The sequence below is a fragment of the Empidonax traillii genome, unplaced genomic scaffold (assembly GCF_003031625.1).
Source record: "Empidonax traillii isolate 1590-97213 ecotype Southwest subspecies unplaced genomic scaffold, ASM303162v1 scaffold332:size1087224, whole genome shotgun sequence".
NCBI lineage: Eukaryota > Metazoa > Chordata > Aves > Passeriformes > Tyrannidae > Empidonax > Empidonax traillii.
In genome coordinates, this window is record NW_020955525.1 from 889,137 (window position 1) to 905,641 (window position 16,505).

The following is a 16,505-nucleotide window of genomic DNA, read 5'->3' on the forward strand; positions in this document are numbered from 1 at the left end:
GAAGTGCTGTTGACTGCGCTACAGCCAAGCTGAGGATTCAGCAGTGAGATTAAAAAACTGTCATTCTCTGTCATTATTAAGTAATTTACTTTTAGTGCTGCTAAATATGTTATACAAGGACTGCATGGCATGATGCTTTCTTGCCTCTCAGATCCTGCCTCACTGCAAGCACTTGCACACATTTCAGAGCACCTGAAACTGGCCCCTCAAAATAAAGATAGGGAGGCAGGCAAAACTAGCTTGCTGGGGAGTGTGGTGTTCTTTCAGGAGTGTAGCATGGATAATTTTATGAAAGGTTAATTTATGGTTTGAAACTTGTCAGTATTATGTCAATAAATTCATAATATGGTTTAAATGAAGTCTCTTCTATTACAGGTAGACTCCTGTCTATTGCCTTTTTTTTTAGAGACCAAGGTAGAAATCAGGGATAAACCTGTAGTTTTCAGGGCAAATTCAGGTTAATGTAGCTGCAGCATTTACTTTTCTATGAATAATCAGTGTTTCTAGATCAAACTGTTACAACCCTGTGTTTCAAAAAACACAGATTATCAGAGAAAGACCAGAACAGCAAACTAGCCAGATGTTTTGTCAGCCCAGCATACCTTCACAAAACAGCTTTCTGTTCCGCCAACAGCAGCCCCAGCTTTGGTTCCTTTTGTCACCCAGCCAAAGCAACTCACCTCAGTGATTGTTGTTTACTAATTAGTTTGAGTTATGTGATCATAGCTGAGATTTTGGCAGCTTGTTCTGAAACAGATTTATTAATGATGATCAATTATGACCAGGTGGAATTTCTGACAGATGATTTTTTTATTGTTATTTGACAATATATGGGAACTTTTCCATTAGATAAATGCAGTTAATGAGCTGACCCTGCCATCTGCTGTCATTTCTGCTGCTGTTTCTGCAGTTTAGTGCCTGTTCAGAGTCTCCCAGGTCACTACCTCTCCTTCAGCTCACTGTGGAATAAAAATCTCTCTAATGAGCCCATGCAGTATTGAAGACTTGTCATTCAAGCTGTGCCTGGTTTCATGTAGCACAACTACTGAAAGCTTTACTTGCAAGATGGGCTGGTGATATCTTCAGTAAAAATAGCACTGAACCAGGAAAGGCTTACTGAGAGAGCTTGAAATATCCACCAAGTTTCCCAGTTTTCCAGATAAATAAGTGTAGTGTTGGTGAGAATGTTAAGCAGCAATTTTGTCTTACAATTTGACATTTTAAATGTTTCTGTGTTCTTTACAGCGCTGCTGCTCGTTGCAGGTAAGACAACTGTGTGCAATGCCAGGGCAGCTAGTTGTGACACTCAATATACTACAAAAACATCACTCCTGCAGCAGCAAGGACACAAAGGAGAGTGAGTGGCCTCTCATGGAATGAGAGGCACTATGGAATGCTGCCTATCCGTGTCCATACCTCACCACATTCAAGGCATATGCAGAAGCACACTTCCCACAGCAAGATGGAGCTCACTCATTTTTTGTCCTTGGGCATGGGCGTTGAGGGGCCAGTAGTGAGCTGACTTTTTGAATGTATGGGATCAAGAGCTAGCTAGAGAACACAGATGTTCCTCTCTGAACATAGAGCCATAAAATGTCCTGGGTGCTGTGGGCAGGGATGCCTTTCAGCAGACCATGTTACTCATAGCCCCATCCAGCCTGGTCTTGAATACTCCCTTGTCCATGAGCACCTCTGAACTCACACAGCACTGACTACAGTCTTTTTTTGTCTTAAATCTTCTGTCCTATCACAGGACCGAGGGAAGACAAACAAAACCCTGGGTACCATTTTCTTTGGGTACGAGACAAAAAACATCTTTCAAATCTACATGAAGAGAAAACCACTCCCTAGCATTATTTCACACAGGGGAGAAAAACCCAGTAAAGCATGTGGTAAAAATCCAGTACTTCTCAAAACCCAACAAATATTCCGGAAGTCAAAATAGATCTTTATGGCACAAAACCAAAATTTCTCTCTTCTTCTCTCTTCTTGCTCCCCTATAGCCCCTGTCTGCATGTTCAAAGTAGCAGGTTATGACTTGCTTTGATTTTGCTTGCTTATCATGCGGCTCAGGTTTTACAGCTATAGAAAGTCCACTGAATGATAGCTGCAGGGGGATTGACAGGATGTGCTTCAGTTCTGTCTCAGAACTTGGAGGGGGGACTGCAGATGCAGGAAAACTCTCCTTGGCAACATAAAAAGCTTCTGTCCAGTGTGCACAGTCTTCTTTTGCTGAACTTGATGGCCTGAGAAGAGTGCAGCACTGTAATATTTGTTGCTTCATCTCCTAATGCACTAGCTGAGTTTATTGATGTATTTTGTTCCTTGCAAAGTGTCTTTTGGTCAGCGTTAGACTTTTATTTTCTACAGGTGGGAATAAATTCATTTGTGTAGTGGGTTTCTGTGGCTACATTTTGGTAGCAGCAGGGAGGGTGCTACAGGGTTACCTTCTATTAGAAGCTACTAGGAGCTTCCCCTCTCTGGTCGAGCCAATGCCAGCCTGCTCCAGGAATGTCTCAAAAAGCGCCGAGGTCAGGCTGCATCAGACTCTCCAGACAGCACACCTGCAGCAAACCCTTCTCTTCCAACAGATGATAAAAAAGAGACTGGCATGGAAGTTCAGAGGGACAGCTGGCTCTTCAGAGTGTATTCAGAGTATAAGGATAAATCATCGCACAAGTTACATCACTTGATTGTAAACTGGCCCAAAAACCCAGGGTAATGGTCTCTCAGGTAATTTTAGGCTTAAAATGTAGATTTGGCATTTCTTCCCTCTTCCCCTCTCCCATTCTTAGCAACCCAAAAATAAAACTAACACTGCTCCCACCACCACCCCTGCCTCTCCCCATGTGTCTACCTGGCATTATTTTCTTCTTTAAAAGATCAGGAAAAAAGGCAAAGGATTTCCATATACAAGACATGCTGGGACTAAGCTTCACCCTTCAGTAAAGCCTGCAGGACATTACCTACACCCCACCTGTTTTTAGATTAGTAAATTAGATTAGCAAATCAGATTAGTCCCTTAGTCCTTGACCTATCACTGTATGTGTGAACACAAACTCCTACAAGTGCACTACAGGTAAACTTCCCCCTCAGCTTTTGTTCCCAAGGCCCTTGTTGATAGTCCCCCCTGGGAATGGAGCAATTCTGTGCTGCATCCCCTTCAGGTTGTGCTTCTGAAATATTCCCCATGGGAGAGGCAAGCAGCTCCTCGCTGATGGTCTTTCTTTTGAGAAGCAAGAGGAGACACTTCAAGGGAAGTCAGTGAGGTCAACAAAAACCAGCAATGATAGAAGTTTCATAAATAAGCAAAAATGTAATGCAGAGAGTTTCTCTGCAAAATTTTCAGAAAATAAATTGAAATAAACAAGTGGATCTAGTTTCAATAGCAAATCGATGTAAAACATTAAATATTTAACCAAAATTTCAGCAGCTTATGAGCTATCAGAGCTATCAGCTGTTTCTTATGAAATTTGGACATCGATTTGCTCCCTAAAATACAGAGATGTTAGTTGCAAAATCAGTTATGCACTGTGGATTAAGAACAAAAGCTGCTTATCAAATTCAGGGAAATATTTGAATATTTTGCAGGGCTTTGCTATTTACAATTTCTTTGCCCTTGCACCTCATGGCAGTCAGTCTTCTCTGTCATCTGATGAGCCATAGCAAAAGAGAAAAAAATCCACTCCAAAGCCTTTGTAAAATACATACACTCTGTATTTTTTCAAGACTTCCAGCTTCCCTTCCATCCCCTTCAGCTTAACCAGTAGTTAAGATGGTATAACATTTGCTATAATAGCTTAAAGATATGTATTTTATGCTTACTTCACATAGCATTTCAATTTCTACCACTATTATTTTTCCTGGCTGAGTGAAAACACATTTGGATTAATTATTAGGCCATCAAGGATTTTGCCTGTTTTATTTGCGCCCCTCCTGCTTCCCCACACACACTGTTCACCTTCTTTTCCCTTCTAACACAGTCTTCTTGGAATAAATATCAGTCAATTAGAGAGGAGCTGTGACAAGTTCTAACCTGAGTTAGTTTGCTTAGCTGTGCCTGGGAGGCTCATGTCATAGGCTGCATCCCCACTGAAGTCTGCATAGCCCTCAGCCAGTCAATACATGTGGGAGACAACATGGATACAGACACACCGAGTTCCTTACTGAGCGATCCATTTCAAAAAAATATTTAGTGTTCTTTCTTCAGCAGCCTTATTTGACCATCCACGAAGAGTTACTTTATCCTGGTGCTTAGTGCACACGTGAAGTATGCAGCTCTAAACCTTTCCTGTTCCTGAGGCTTGTGTAGTTTAGCTGTTTAATCCCAACAATTTTTTGTTAATGTTAGCAAAGGTAACTAATCATTCTACTTTCTTATATTAAAACTATGTCAAAAGCTGAATTAAAATGACAAGGAGAAGGTAAAGACATATTAGTATGAAAAGGGCTTTCTCCTACAGAATCTGGTTCAAGGTCAGAATCTCAAGAGCTTCAGTGACAAACATCCTTTCACACTGTCACACCAGATGGGACTTTACCCTTCGGCCAGCATATGTCAAGGTTCTGCCCAGATCATCAGAAAATCCAGCTACCAACAGGAGTAAGTAACCTGGGGTTACTGAGACAGTGCTGCTACATGCCTCACTGACCACAGTTACATCAAAACAAGATGCTTTTCATCATTTATACCTCAGGCACTGACTCCTGCCTATTCGTATGTTTCTGCTCAGCTGCTGTGCTTTTCGCAGGTGCTGTTGGACAATCAGTGAAGAACGGTCAGGCAGGAGGGCACTTTCATACAGAAGAGAAGATTTACACACAGCTAGACCCTGTTCTGCGTCAACAGGGCTATAGCTGCACTACCCTGAAGCCTTTACTACAAAGGGGTAACCAGGTTGTGCTTCTTTCAGGACATGGGCTATTGGCTATGATCTGACCTGGAATATCATAATTGAGTTCACTCACACTACAGGGGTGTTATCCCATCATGAGAACCAGTCTGAATTGCATCATATCAGAGGCAGCCAGGCAAGTCTAGATGCTTCTGTGGCATCTCAAAGATACTGTATTTGAGATGCTGGCATTTGAATACAAGATCATCTCACCTATTATGCATACATTGGCTAACATTCAAGGTATTGAGCAGTAACAGCAACTTATTCTCATAGGTCCTCCTAGATGAGCTTCTGAATTACTCATCATCATCCAGAAAGTGCTAAAATTATGACTAATACATAAAATTCAAACAAGACCTTTATTTACATTAGGTTTTCAAGCGCTGGATGTTGCAACATACACAACAAAATTTCATACTGCATTTTTTATAAGTAATCAGGTTGAAAGGCTGATCTACAAAATCAATTTGTCAAACCTGGCTAAGCAGAAAATGTGTCAACTCGGTTTGAGAGTTCTCTGTCAATTTTACACTGTTTGCTACCGTTCAGAGTATTCCTGATGTCATGGTTATAAAAACAGAGCACTCATGCAGGTTAATTTACAGTGAACTCCCTAGTTTTATGTTCTTCAGTTGTTCAGAAGAGCAGGTCAATACTCTCCACCTTGTCTCACAAAGCAATTACGGATCCAAATAGGGAGAAAACTCAATCCATCAGGAGATTGTTAACAGAAAAAAAAAAAAGGATTGAGCAAGACAAGGATTCAGAACTTTCATTCTGTGACAAACTGAATTATAATCTCTCATTCTTCAGAAAACAAGTAAAGATTAATCAAGTTCATTTATTCCATATTAACATTATGCAGCAACCAATATGAGTGTCTAAGTAAACAGAGATTTTTGAAACGTTTTGCTGCAAAGCTGGCCAGTAATGCACGCAAATGATAAAGTCATCAACTCTGTTTACTGCCAGAAATAAAAAAAAAATGGCTTCAGGAGCAGATAACACTGATTCATACTGTGCTCAAGCACTAGTCAACAAAATCTGTTAAACTACACGGGTGGGAAAAAAAAAATCAAAGCAGTTTTGTTATCTTACTTGTGACACCTTATTTAAATTTCAGGCATTAATTCTTTATATCAGCATAAATATGTAGCCTTCTACAACTTTTATGATGTGGTTACAGACACAAAACTGTTATAGCAGAGAGCAAGAGCTAGTTCAAGGAATTTCAGACTTTGAAATCAGCAAGATAAAAAGCTAAAATTCATATGTTCCTTTTCAAGTTATGAATACTTTCACTAAAACATAAATATTTTAACATATATTATTTTTTCTGACATTCAAAATTGTAAAGTCAATATGGCAGAATTATTGTTAAAAGCACATATTTACAAATATTCTTTTTTCCATACATAAAGTATTTGGCATAATTATAACAATCTTACTGCATACACAACTGTTTGCTTTTTTTTTCACATAATGGTACACTCCTTATTAAAATTTACCAATTATGTACAAAAATACTTGAACATTTATTATAGAAAACCTCTATTACTACCATCAACAGCTTGTAACTGCTGAAGGTTTAATTGAGAGAATATAAAAAAGTGGTCACTTTCTTCCAGTAAACTATCAACAAATCAAACACTGCTAAAATCAACATGAGTTTCCCCAAAAAAAGAGGGAGAATATTTTTAACATGATTTAAAATGCAGTTCACACATCTGTTCCCAAGCACATTTAAACAGTCAGTAAAAGAAAGAGGATACAAAAAGTACATACAGAAGGTGCTTTTTTTCCCTTCCCCTCCACATTCCTACATGTTGGCATTAGCTTTCCAAAGCTCTTCAGATGCCGGTCACTAAATACAACCTAAGGCCAAACACCATTCTGCTACAATAAAGATGATGGTGATAAACTCAAGCTAAAAAGCAAATCCAAAACCAAAACCTGTCTCCAATGGCACATACACATTGAAAGAACTGTTCAGAATTTTTGCTAGATTTTTACAAAATTATTAAGAATGTTTGCAATTAGCTTTTGAATTGAATAACTGGCAATTTGTATTTTTAAAAATTTGCTCATTTAGTCAATTGCCTTGGTACTAGTCAGTACTGATTCTTGTGCACAAATTAAACAAACAATTAATTTTTACCTATTTCATACATAGATTGTATTCTAGGGTGAACTTTAAAAAACAGCAGAGAGCCTCCACTAGCGAACTGCTTGCTTTAAAAAAAAACCCAAAACAACAAAAGTACATCTACTGAAAGAGTAAAAAGTAAATTGCACCTCAAAAAGAAAAAGGATGTGTCAGGTACAATAATACATTAATGGCACAAAACCTTATCAGGATTCACCAGAATGGTGCTGTACACTGAATGAAACACAGGTATTTATCCATCTTAAAAATAACATAAGCGTGTTTCGAAAATTCCAAACCACATTCTTACAACAGTTCTCTGCAGTATAACTTGCATTATATCCCAGTTTTTCCACGTACATTTAAAATGGCCAACCTATTCATTAGAGAAACGCCTTTCAGCCTATTTGCAGAAACAACCTAGTCTACAGACTACTTTGTTAGAAAGCGTGCATTTATCTCTAGAAGTAAAGATCCAGTCAGTATATTCTGCATTTTGTAAGAAGCATTTGGCTCACTCAGATGAGAGTTGTAGGGTTTTAGATTTAATTTTTTAAATAAAAATAATGTACAAATAAAAGCATTTATAAGTATTCACCATCCTAAAATTTAAAAAAAACCAAAACAACAATCCTCTCATTCATGCTTCCTATAATATCTGGCAACCTAAATTAGTAATTTCATTTCAAATGTGCAACATAATATTAATAAGCGCTTCAAAATTACTCAAAAGAAAAGATGGGCAAAATATTAAAGTGCCTAACTAAACCAGTTTTACCATTTTTAAAAAATATTATTTCTTAAACAGTAAAGAATTGGTTGCAATTAAATATAAAAGTGGCTTCTCATAGCTGAGAGACTTTGCGGGGCAGAGGCCTGGGCCGGGGAACCTGCTCAGTCCTCCTGCTGCTGTTTTCCAGGTTGTTTGGCCGAACCAGCTGTGGCTTGGGTGGCAGTGCCGGTGGGTCTGCGGCCGGCGGGATGGAGAGGCTGTGAGGTAGAGGAACGGGTCGTTTCAAAGTCCGCTCATACACGCTGTAGGGTGGCGGGGTTTTGCTTTCTTTTCTCACAGGCTCCTCAGAAACGCTGTAGCTTGGGACAGTCACTGCTGGTTCACTGCCTTGGCTTTCAAAGCCTGATGTCTCTGATGTGCTACATCGGCTGAGTGAAGAGATGCCGCTGCTGTAACTCCCTGACAGTGCCGGAGAGTTTGATATGAGCCCCGAGGAATGATACTCCACTGGAGACGGTGTGAATGATTGCACAGACCCCTGCTCAAAAAAAAGGGCAGGAGAAGAATTTACCTGGGGTATATGAGGGAGAGTGTTTCTGTGTTAAGACTGAAAACATACACAGATACAGTGCATGGACTCTGAGCTTTGATAAACATAAATGGCTGTGCCCCTGTTTAATCAAGACCCAGTAAGAAACCAATAAAAAGCTCATTTCAATAGTGCCTGAGTGCACCGTAGATAGTGCTCATGCCAGTAATTTATATAAGTGGAACTAAAACCGCATTTAAATGTTATCTTACTATCATAGTACACTGGAAAAATCTGGAAGCCTTTACAATGCACTCTTAGTTTTCCCAGATGCAAGTGGAATGCATCACCTGGCATAGGGAATACCTGGGAGTGTCCTGCCCCCTAACGCCAAAGCACAGGTCTTGCAGCCCAGCCACTGCTGCCTATTGCAGGCTCTCATATTGCAAATTCAGTTTCCAAAGCTTTTCCTCACAGCTTTAGTGCATCATCATGCAGTGACAAGTGCATTTACATCGTGGCATCATTTCCAAGTGCACCATAATATCAGCGTTGGAGGGGAAACCCAAAGCACTTGTCAAGGTAAGAGCCACTGATGGGTGCCAGCCCCCTTCAGCTGCTGTTCCTGCTCCCCTTCAGCAGCAGCAGCAGGATGGCAGGAGGTGAAGGTATCACTGCTGCTGCAGACAGCATTTTTATCTGCAATTCTCCATCCTTCCTCTCCCCCGTCTCCCAGGTGTTCCTTGGACACACAAACACAACACACCACCTTTGAGACAAGGGCACAGATGGCCAGGGGCTGCATCAGCAGCCTCACAGGTCTCTCAGGAATGGTGAGGGATAGGAAGCTGAGGGCCCAAGCAGCAACAACAGCGCTGACAAAAAATAAAAGGTAGGGACGGTAAAGGCCTACCTAAAAACATCAAGCAATCCTATTCCAGTGAAGCAACTTTAACTGAAAATTGTAAAAGGTTATCCCACACTTTCTAAGTTGAAAAGTTTTTGCAACAGATCTAATTTTGACTGGAGTCATCTGAGACAATCCACACTTAATGGCTTCAAGCACAGGCTAAAAGAGGGATGGAGAAATCACATTCAAGACAAATTTCTCACTCCAATTGTTGTTAGACTGGTTGGCGCTCAGCTGCTCAGCTTGAGGTGAAAGTGTGAGCCATGCAAAAAGGGTGGGAGTGGAGGAAGAGCAGAGGGGCAGGGGTGTATAGAGCTGGCTACACTGACTTTATGCTGTTGAGATAATTTTAGTTATCCATCTAGGACTGGATCCACAGAACACTGAAATCAATGGGGAAAAATATTTAATTAAGATCAGTGGGTTTTGTATACTAGGATGACCTTTTTTGGAAGCACACTGCTAGAACACAAGCTAAAAATTAAGCCCCTGTATAGGGCAAAACAGAACAAGTTGTATTTAGAGATCAGTACGTGGTGAAGACATTTCAGACGTTTCGAGGAGCCTGTTTAACTACTTGTTTCATGTTCCATTCCTCTGCATATGAGGAGGCTGCAGCTGCACTCCTACTCCCACAAACATCCAGGGTCAATTTTTCAAGTAAATTATATATTTGGCTCCATTTCCAAGAAAACTTGACACTTGGATTAAATGACTATAGATAAGATTTAGGACCTTTGCTTTTGTCATTCTGGACAAGAGCAAGTATGCGTAAAGCCTGCAGGGGAAAGCACTTGGTTCCTGACAGTGCAGACTGCTTTCACCAATAGCAAGTAACAATCTAGACACCAAAAGAGTCTGGAAATTCATGCTCAAAGTACAATCCAGCAGCTCTCAGAAGTATTTTGGGCCAGCATTCCTCTCCCAGGCAGTAATCCAGACTTTGTCTGTAAAGTTCTTAAATTCTGTCCAGACCTCTAGAAGGAAAATGCTAGGACAAACTTCAAACATCGCTAAGAATCATCAGTACCAAGTCCATTCAGGAAAAAAAAAAAAAAAGAGTCACTCATCTTTGTATGGATCCTAATGCTCTAAAGAGCTTCCTAGTAAGCAGTTAGCACAAAACCTGGGATTGGTGCTCACTTCAGCCCAAGGGACCCTACAGTAATAGAACTGTGAGCACTCTGCTGGCCAGCACAACTGCTCCGTGTTGACCTTGGACCACTGTGCAGCCACAAGTGGAAATGTTACAGGCTTATGGGAAGACAAACAGGAGAATGACTATGGACTTGTGACTGAGGACCTCAAGAGGAAAGGAAATATTTTGGGGTGCCACTTTCCTCCTCAGGCCATGTATACCTCTGTAGTATTAGTTAGGCATTGGGTTGCTGAGGGACCACTTTGGCAGGGCTGCCTCCCTCTGCCCTTGCACCTGAGTGCCTGAAGCACCAGTCATGCTCCTTTCTATTTGCTGTCCTTCCACACTGTTGACTCTAGTATTTCTAACTACAGAATTATCTCTGCTGTAAATGGTGTTGTAAAGCCTATGCCCAAGACTAACGCTGTGCAGTCTGCCAGTGTTGGTGTTTGCATGGAATAAGCAGGTTGCATGTTTGTGTCCTCCAGTGCTGTGCAATATACAGATTTCTGAGTCAAGTTTTCCAGCAAAAAAACGAGTACCAATATATGGGTACCAATACATTCAAAATGTTCCTTGAAATAGAAAGGAAACCTACTCAGTTTAGCCTGGATCCCCAATTGCTTTGCATGTTTAACTGCTAGAGAAGAACCAGTACTTATTCAGACTATTACTTAATGTATGCTACTGGCAGGTGTCAAACTACTTCCAACTTCTTACACAACCTTCCCGGATCATTCTGCAAAGGAAACAGACACTAAAATGACTGAAGCAGGGGTTACTCTCTACACAGCCTCTAATCTAACAGCCCTGAATGCTGGAGGAATAAGAGGAATGGGTTGCACAACAGGTTCTCCTTAGCTGGAATCTCCCTTTTATCCATGGTTGGAGTAGGTGGACCATCAGACACCTCTTACATGTATTTCTTACTCTCTCTTCTGTCCATTGACTCTGGTGAGCTTGATTACCCATTTAAATGAGAAGCCTGATACTGAGAGGCTGAAGATTTTGAGGATTAGGTTTCTTGACTGCGTTTTTTAAAATCTTCAGAACTGCTGCAATTATTATGGCTACTTATTCTTGTGAATGGTTTTTGTACAGCTACATGATAACAAAAAGAATACATAATATAATACCAAATAATCTACATTATATATATACTATCTACTCCAGAACACACTCCAGATCTGTCCCACAAAGGCAATTCACTGCGATAAGACATTACCTTCATTGGTGATCTGCCAGCAGGAGAAGGAGAAACAGAGGCTATGTGTCTTGCTGGTGATGCTGTAAAGTTAGAAAGATTTCAGTGCACTCTTGGCATTACAATTTTCACTAAGAAATCTTTTTAAGTGGATAGGAGATCATTTGATACATAGACATTATCTCTGGTTTCCTCTAGCTACTTTCCTGATGGTTGTAAATAGTTTTGGAGATTTTATTTATTTTACTTTGTTCTCAGGATGATCTTGCAGTACAACCAAGTCTAAGAAATTTCTGTATCTGCCTTTTTTGACAAATTTTACATCACAGTAGACTGGTTTATATCCTACCAAATGATAAAAGAATTTTAAAAAGAGTCAGTATTACAACTTTTTACTTTTTGTTCTTCAGAAATATATTATGTATATGTACGTCAAATAAGAAAAAGGACAATACATAATATATCAAACATTTACCTGCAAATATACTGGAAACATGCCTGGACATACTCTGAGGCAGAAGTCTATATGCAAAAAGTGTATTCACACCATTGAGAACAATTATATTGATAGTGTCACTCAAGCAGCCTTTTCTTTAAATAAAAATTAATCTTTTGAAAGGCAAATTGGTTATAGTAACAGAACTCATATACTTGCATGATTGCTGTGCATTTTCTGGTCAGTAAGATTCTTTGTGGTTAATGATCATTTCTGATTGCTAACCTCCAATTACCATAAAATCAAACGACTAAATTTGATCATCCTCCCTAGTACTAGCACGAACTGTCTGAAGCTACTCAGCCATTAAGTGAAGGGGCAGAGTATTGGAAACAGAATACTGCAGAGAACATTAACGAGATTAAAATACCCACAGAGGCAGTTCTACCTTTCATGTAAGAAATCAAATAGTAAGTTAACCTGCCCAAGAAGTTAAACATTAATCAGAGTGGAAAGAATCCCCAAAGTACTGGAGCTTTGCCTGTAATGTCCATTAACTCACCAGTCTGTGCAGGTCTTGGTGGTACAGGAGGAGATATAAGTTTTCCACTTTCTGATGTGTTTCTGGCTTCCTTTCCACTATCCAGGCTCCAGCTGCTGGGAGTGGTGTTTACAGCTGGAAGAGAATGAAAAAGCTGTTACAGGCATCAACAACTCCAGTTCTCTGACTTGCCTTTATCCATGAGGGTAAGAATATACAGAGTGAAAATGATAAACAGCTTAATAAGCATGCCTGAAAAGCTCTCATGATTACATCAGCACTTGGAAAGCTCTTAAATAACACCTGTCAGTGTCCTGGTTGCCTGATGTGTGCATCTGGCCCTCAGGTCAGTTTGCGACTGAATAGCACTGGGGGCCATCAACAGCAGCAGCTGAGATAGCATTCTGGTGCACTGCAAATCCAGCCACAAAGGGAGGTAAGCCTGAAGCCTGTTAATATAATCAGTTTATCTTTGCACCAGACTCCTATTTAGAGGTTTCCAGACAAAGGGGAACAGACTATTTGTAAATTCTTTCCATTAACTCATTTTATACACAGAATGGACTAGACAAAGGAACTCGCCAAATTCCAATCAACCTTCTTCATAAAACTTTCCATGCTAACAGTCTATTGTTACCTGCATAGACTACATAAAATGAAGGGAGTAAAAACTGGAAGAAATTAAAAGTGTCTGACAGAAAAAAAAAAATCAAATTAAGAAATTATTGCAGATTGAGAAAATTTCTATGCGCTGTTTGTATCCATGGTCAAGGATCTTTGCTGAACCATGTAAATTGACTATCACCTTGACATGCATAAAATTGGCTGTTGTATTTGTTTGTGTTTTACCTTTACCAAATTCCATGACTTTAACTGAATGATTGCATAAGTTCTGGAACAGCTTCCTTGATAGAACTGGATTATCTCATGCTATCAAGAAGTCAATAATATTAGAAAGAAGCCACATAGACTGAAAGACAGGGCATTTAACATGGACAGGACAGAAGCTAATTTGAAACACAAAACTATCATTATACTTCCTGAAAAAAAAAAAAATAAAGAAGAGTGGAAGAAAAAAAAAATGCTTCAAAATCTTCCCCTTAGCTACCCAAAAACATCTTCAAAGCCTCAAACATCTTAACCCACCATGACAGTTTCCTTCATTTGTTTGTTTGAATTGTGAGTAGAGAATCGCATGCAAGGATCCTGTGCTTATTTCCAAAGACGAAACAAAAAGCAAAGTATTGTTGCTAATGGATGGCATCAATTATTGCTATCATAGCAACAATGAGAGCTCTCAGGATTGCAACCCCACTATATACCAGACTTAATACAATAAGTACAGTACATATTATATTGTTTTCATATCGGTAACAATATTCTTACAGTATAATTGCACATTAGTTGACCCTGGGAACAGTGCACAGAATAATCTATTTTCTAGAGGATCATTTTGCTTTTTATTGCCAAAATATTCAATATAGTGTTTACTTTTTACTGTAAGATGTCACCTAGTAGTATGGTTTTGCCCTCATCCTAAAAACCACTTGGCACCAGACCTAGGTACTTCAAATGCCTGAATCTCTTGACAAACCATTTTTTTTTTCTTTTAAGTCATTTAAGCAGTCAGTTCTTTGGACTCCTAAAACCTCCAGAAGATAAATATTTTATTTTAACAATTCTGTGATCTATGTGGCTGCATAGGCCAATGGAAAAGTTTTGTCATTTCAGTTTTAAATTATTTCATACGATTTTCAGCCCTGTGAAAAATTCCACCTGAGCTTTCATAAAAACTTGGACACAAACATACCTAAAAAAACAGCTCTTATTGAAGAAAATCTGATTACCAGTCAGTTCTTGTTACAGTACATTCTTCAAATATATACCTATTGAACTGTATCCTTTATTCAGCATACCACAAAAGTTCCATAATGAAAAGATGGAGCATATTATGGATGTGAAGCACATGATGAAATCATGGCACAATAACTATGCCAACAATATTGGACTTCTCCATGTACAACATTATAAAAGGCAATATTTTGTCTACAGAAATTCATACATTTCTCATTTACTGTAATTAAAAGAAAAAGTCCCAAAAATCAACTTAAGATTGTTAGTGTAATTTAATCAGTCAGAATGTTTTGACACCTGGAGATGACAGTATGCACTCAAAAGAATTGGTATGCTACAAGAACATGATCAATTAATTAAATTTTCATTGCTTCCAAGATTGGTGTTTTGCAGGATTTCTGCCTACCTTTGTCAGGGCCAGGCAGATTGGAATCACTTCGTGGCAAAGCACCATCTCCAATATGATTAAACAGCATTCTCTGTAAATTGAGAACAGCATGGTTTACACATAGTTGCTGTTGTATTCAGTAGCCTTTAAGAAAACAAATATATTTTCAATATTATCCCCACTACACAGGTCTACTTTGGAGGTAGAGTTATAAATGAGACCTAACAACATAAACAGTTTAATAAAAGTATTTCCAAATACTACAGATAGGGAGTAGACTAGTTTTTTGAAAACTGTACACGCTGAAATCAGAGGGAGGATTATTATCTATTGAGTTCTGACAGTTTCCAGCACCTTAAAAAACAAAATAAAGCTCATTCCTCAAGTGGTATATTGACAGATTACTACAGATTACTAACAAATAGAGGGATAGATCTCAAAAATTTCATTAAAGAATCAGGATCTGAATAAGGTGTAATGTTTGACAATGTTCAAGTTATGGCTGTTACCTCAGAAAAGCTTTGTGTATTGTTTTCCAACCCTGACTTTTTTGGTAACAGTGCTCTTACTTCTCTAGTAGATAAGAGCTGATCCATAAAGCATGTTTGTCTTTCCATTTCTGAATATTCATTTATTTAAAAAAAATCACAGTAAATTTATGAATTAATTTTAAAATTCCATTAGTCACTTTTTTGGCAGCTTTCAAATAATCCATAGTCACTGGTTTGTCTTGATAACAGATGTAAACAGTATACAGTTAATCCTACAAGTAATTCAGATGTACTTTCCGTAGGAAATGAGAACAAGATAAACTTTACTTTTTTTTCCTTACTTGTTTGTTTGGGGTTTTTTGTTTGTTTTTTTTTTTTAAGCAAGATCAGAAAACCATTGCAACATTAGGATTTTATTTGGATTGTATCTCTTTCCACTGTTCACAGAGGACCACGCCAAATTGGTGAGGCACTATGCTGTGGTTCCACAAGACAGCAAACCCAGTTGCAAAGTAATCTTCATTGATCTAACATGTTGCAGCTCCATGTGACAAAGTGAGGAACAAATACTTGCTCAATTCAATTGGACTTTAAGCATCTCATAGAGAGAATTCTTTGGTAAGACAGGGAGCTACACTATGTTTGCCGTATGTGGTATTAGAGTCATACTGGGTCGGGAAATATCTGTTTTCCTGAAGTTACCACTAAACTGAGATGGTGCAACTACATAGGTACTCTAATGTGACAAAAAATGTGTTCCTGCCTGATCTGGATTGAATTTTCATTGCCTACTGAGTCTGCAGTACACTATGATGTGGTGCACAAATGTTTAAGTCTGTTTTCTGTTGTGAAGGTAAAGAGCAAAGGCTGAAATAGCAACTGAAATTGGAGGAGATAAAGAGACAAAAGCTGAATGAAATACAGAGAAACAAGGACATACCAAAGGAAAGAAATTTAAAACCATATGGAAGAACAAGAGCAATCACAGGATGTTTAATGACACACAAATAAAACCCCCAAAAATGTAAAATTTGAATAGCTTCATTAGGAAGAATAATAGTGCAAAAACCAAGGAGGCTTGTTGACCAGTCAATGACAGCAGGCATTTCTCTTCAGAGTATGGGAAGAGCTGGAGAGACACTGTACAATCACTCAGCCAGAGATCACAAAGCAAGCACAAATGGATGTTGACTGAAAGCAGCTGTACATAACCTTGAGCATCAATTTTAATGAGGGA

The 16,505-nt window shown here is 39.0% G+C and overlaps 1 protein-coding gene across 1 annotated transcript in view; it reads right to left on the bottom strand.

The window, feature by feature from the left end:
• Nucleotides 1–5,238: 5,238 nt before the first annotated feature.
• DOCK4 (dedicator of cytokinesis 4) overlaps nt 5,239–16,505 on the bottom strand; it is a gene marked incomplete at its 5' end in the record, with an annotated part of 156,630 nt that continues 145,363 nt past the window's right edge. The window contains 4 exons of the mRNA XM_027891849.1: nt 5,239–8,315; nt 11,580–11,641; nt 12,557–12,670; nt 14,796–14,868. Coding sequence (XP_027747650.1) covers nt 7,890–8,315; nt 11,580–11,641; nt 12,557–12,670; nt 14,796–14,868 — 675 coding nt within the window. The remainder of the gene's footprint in view (nt 8,316–11,579; nt 11,642–12,556; nt 12,671–14,795; nt 14,869–16,505) is intronic.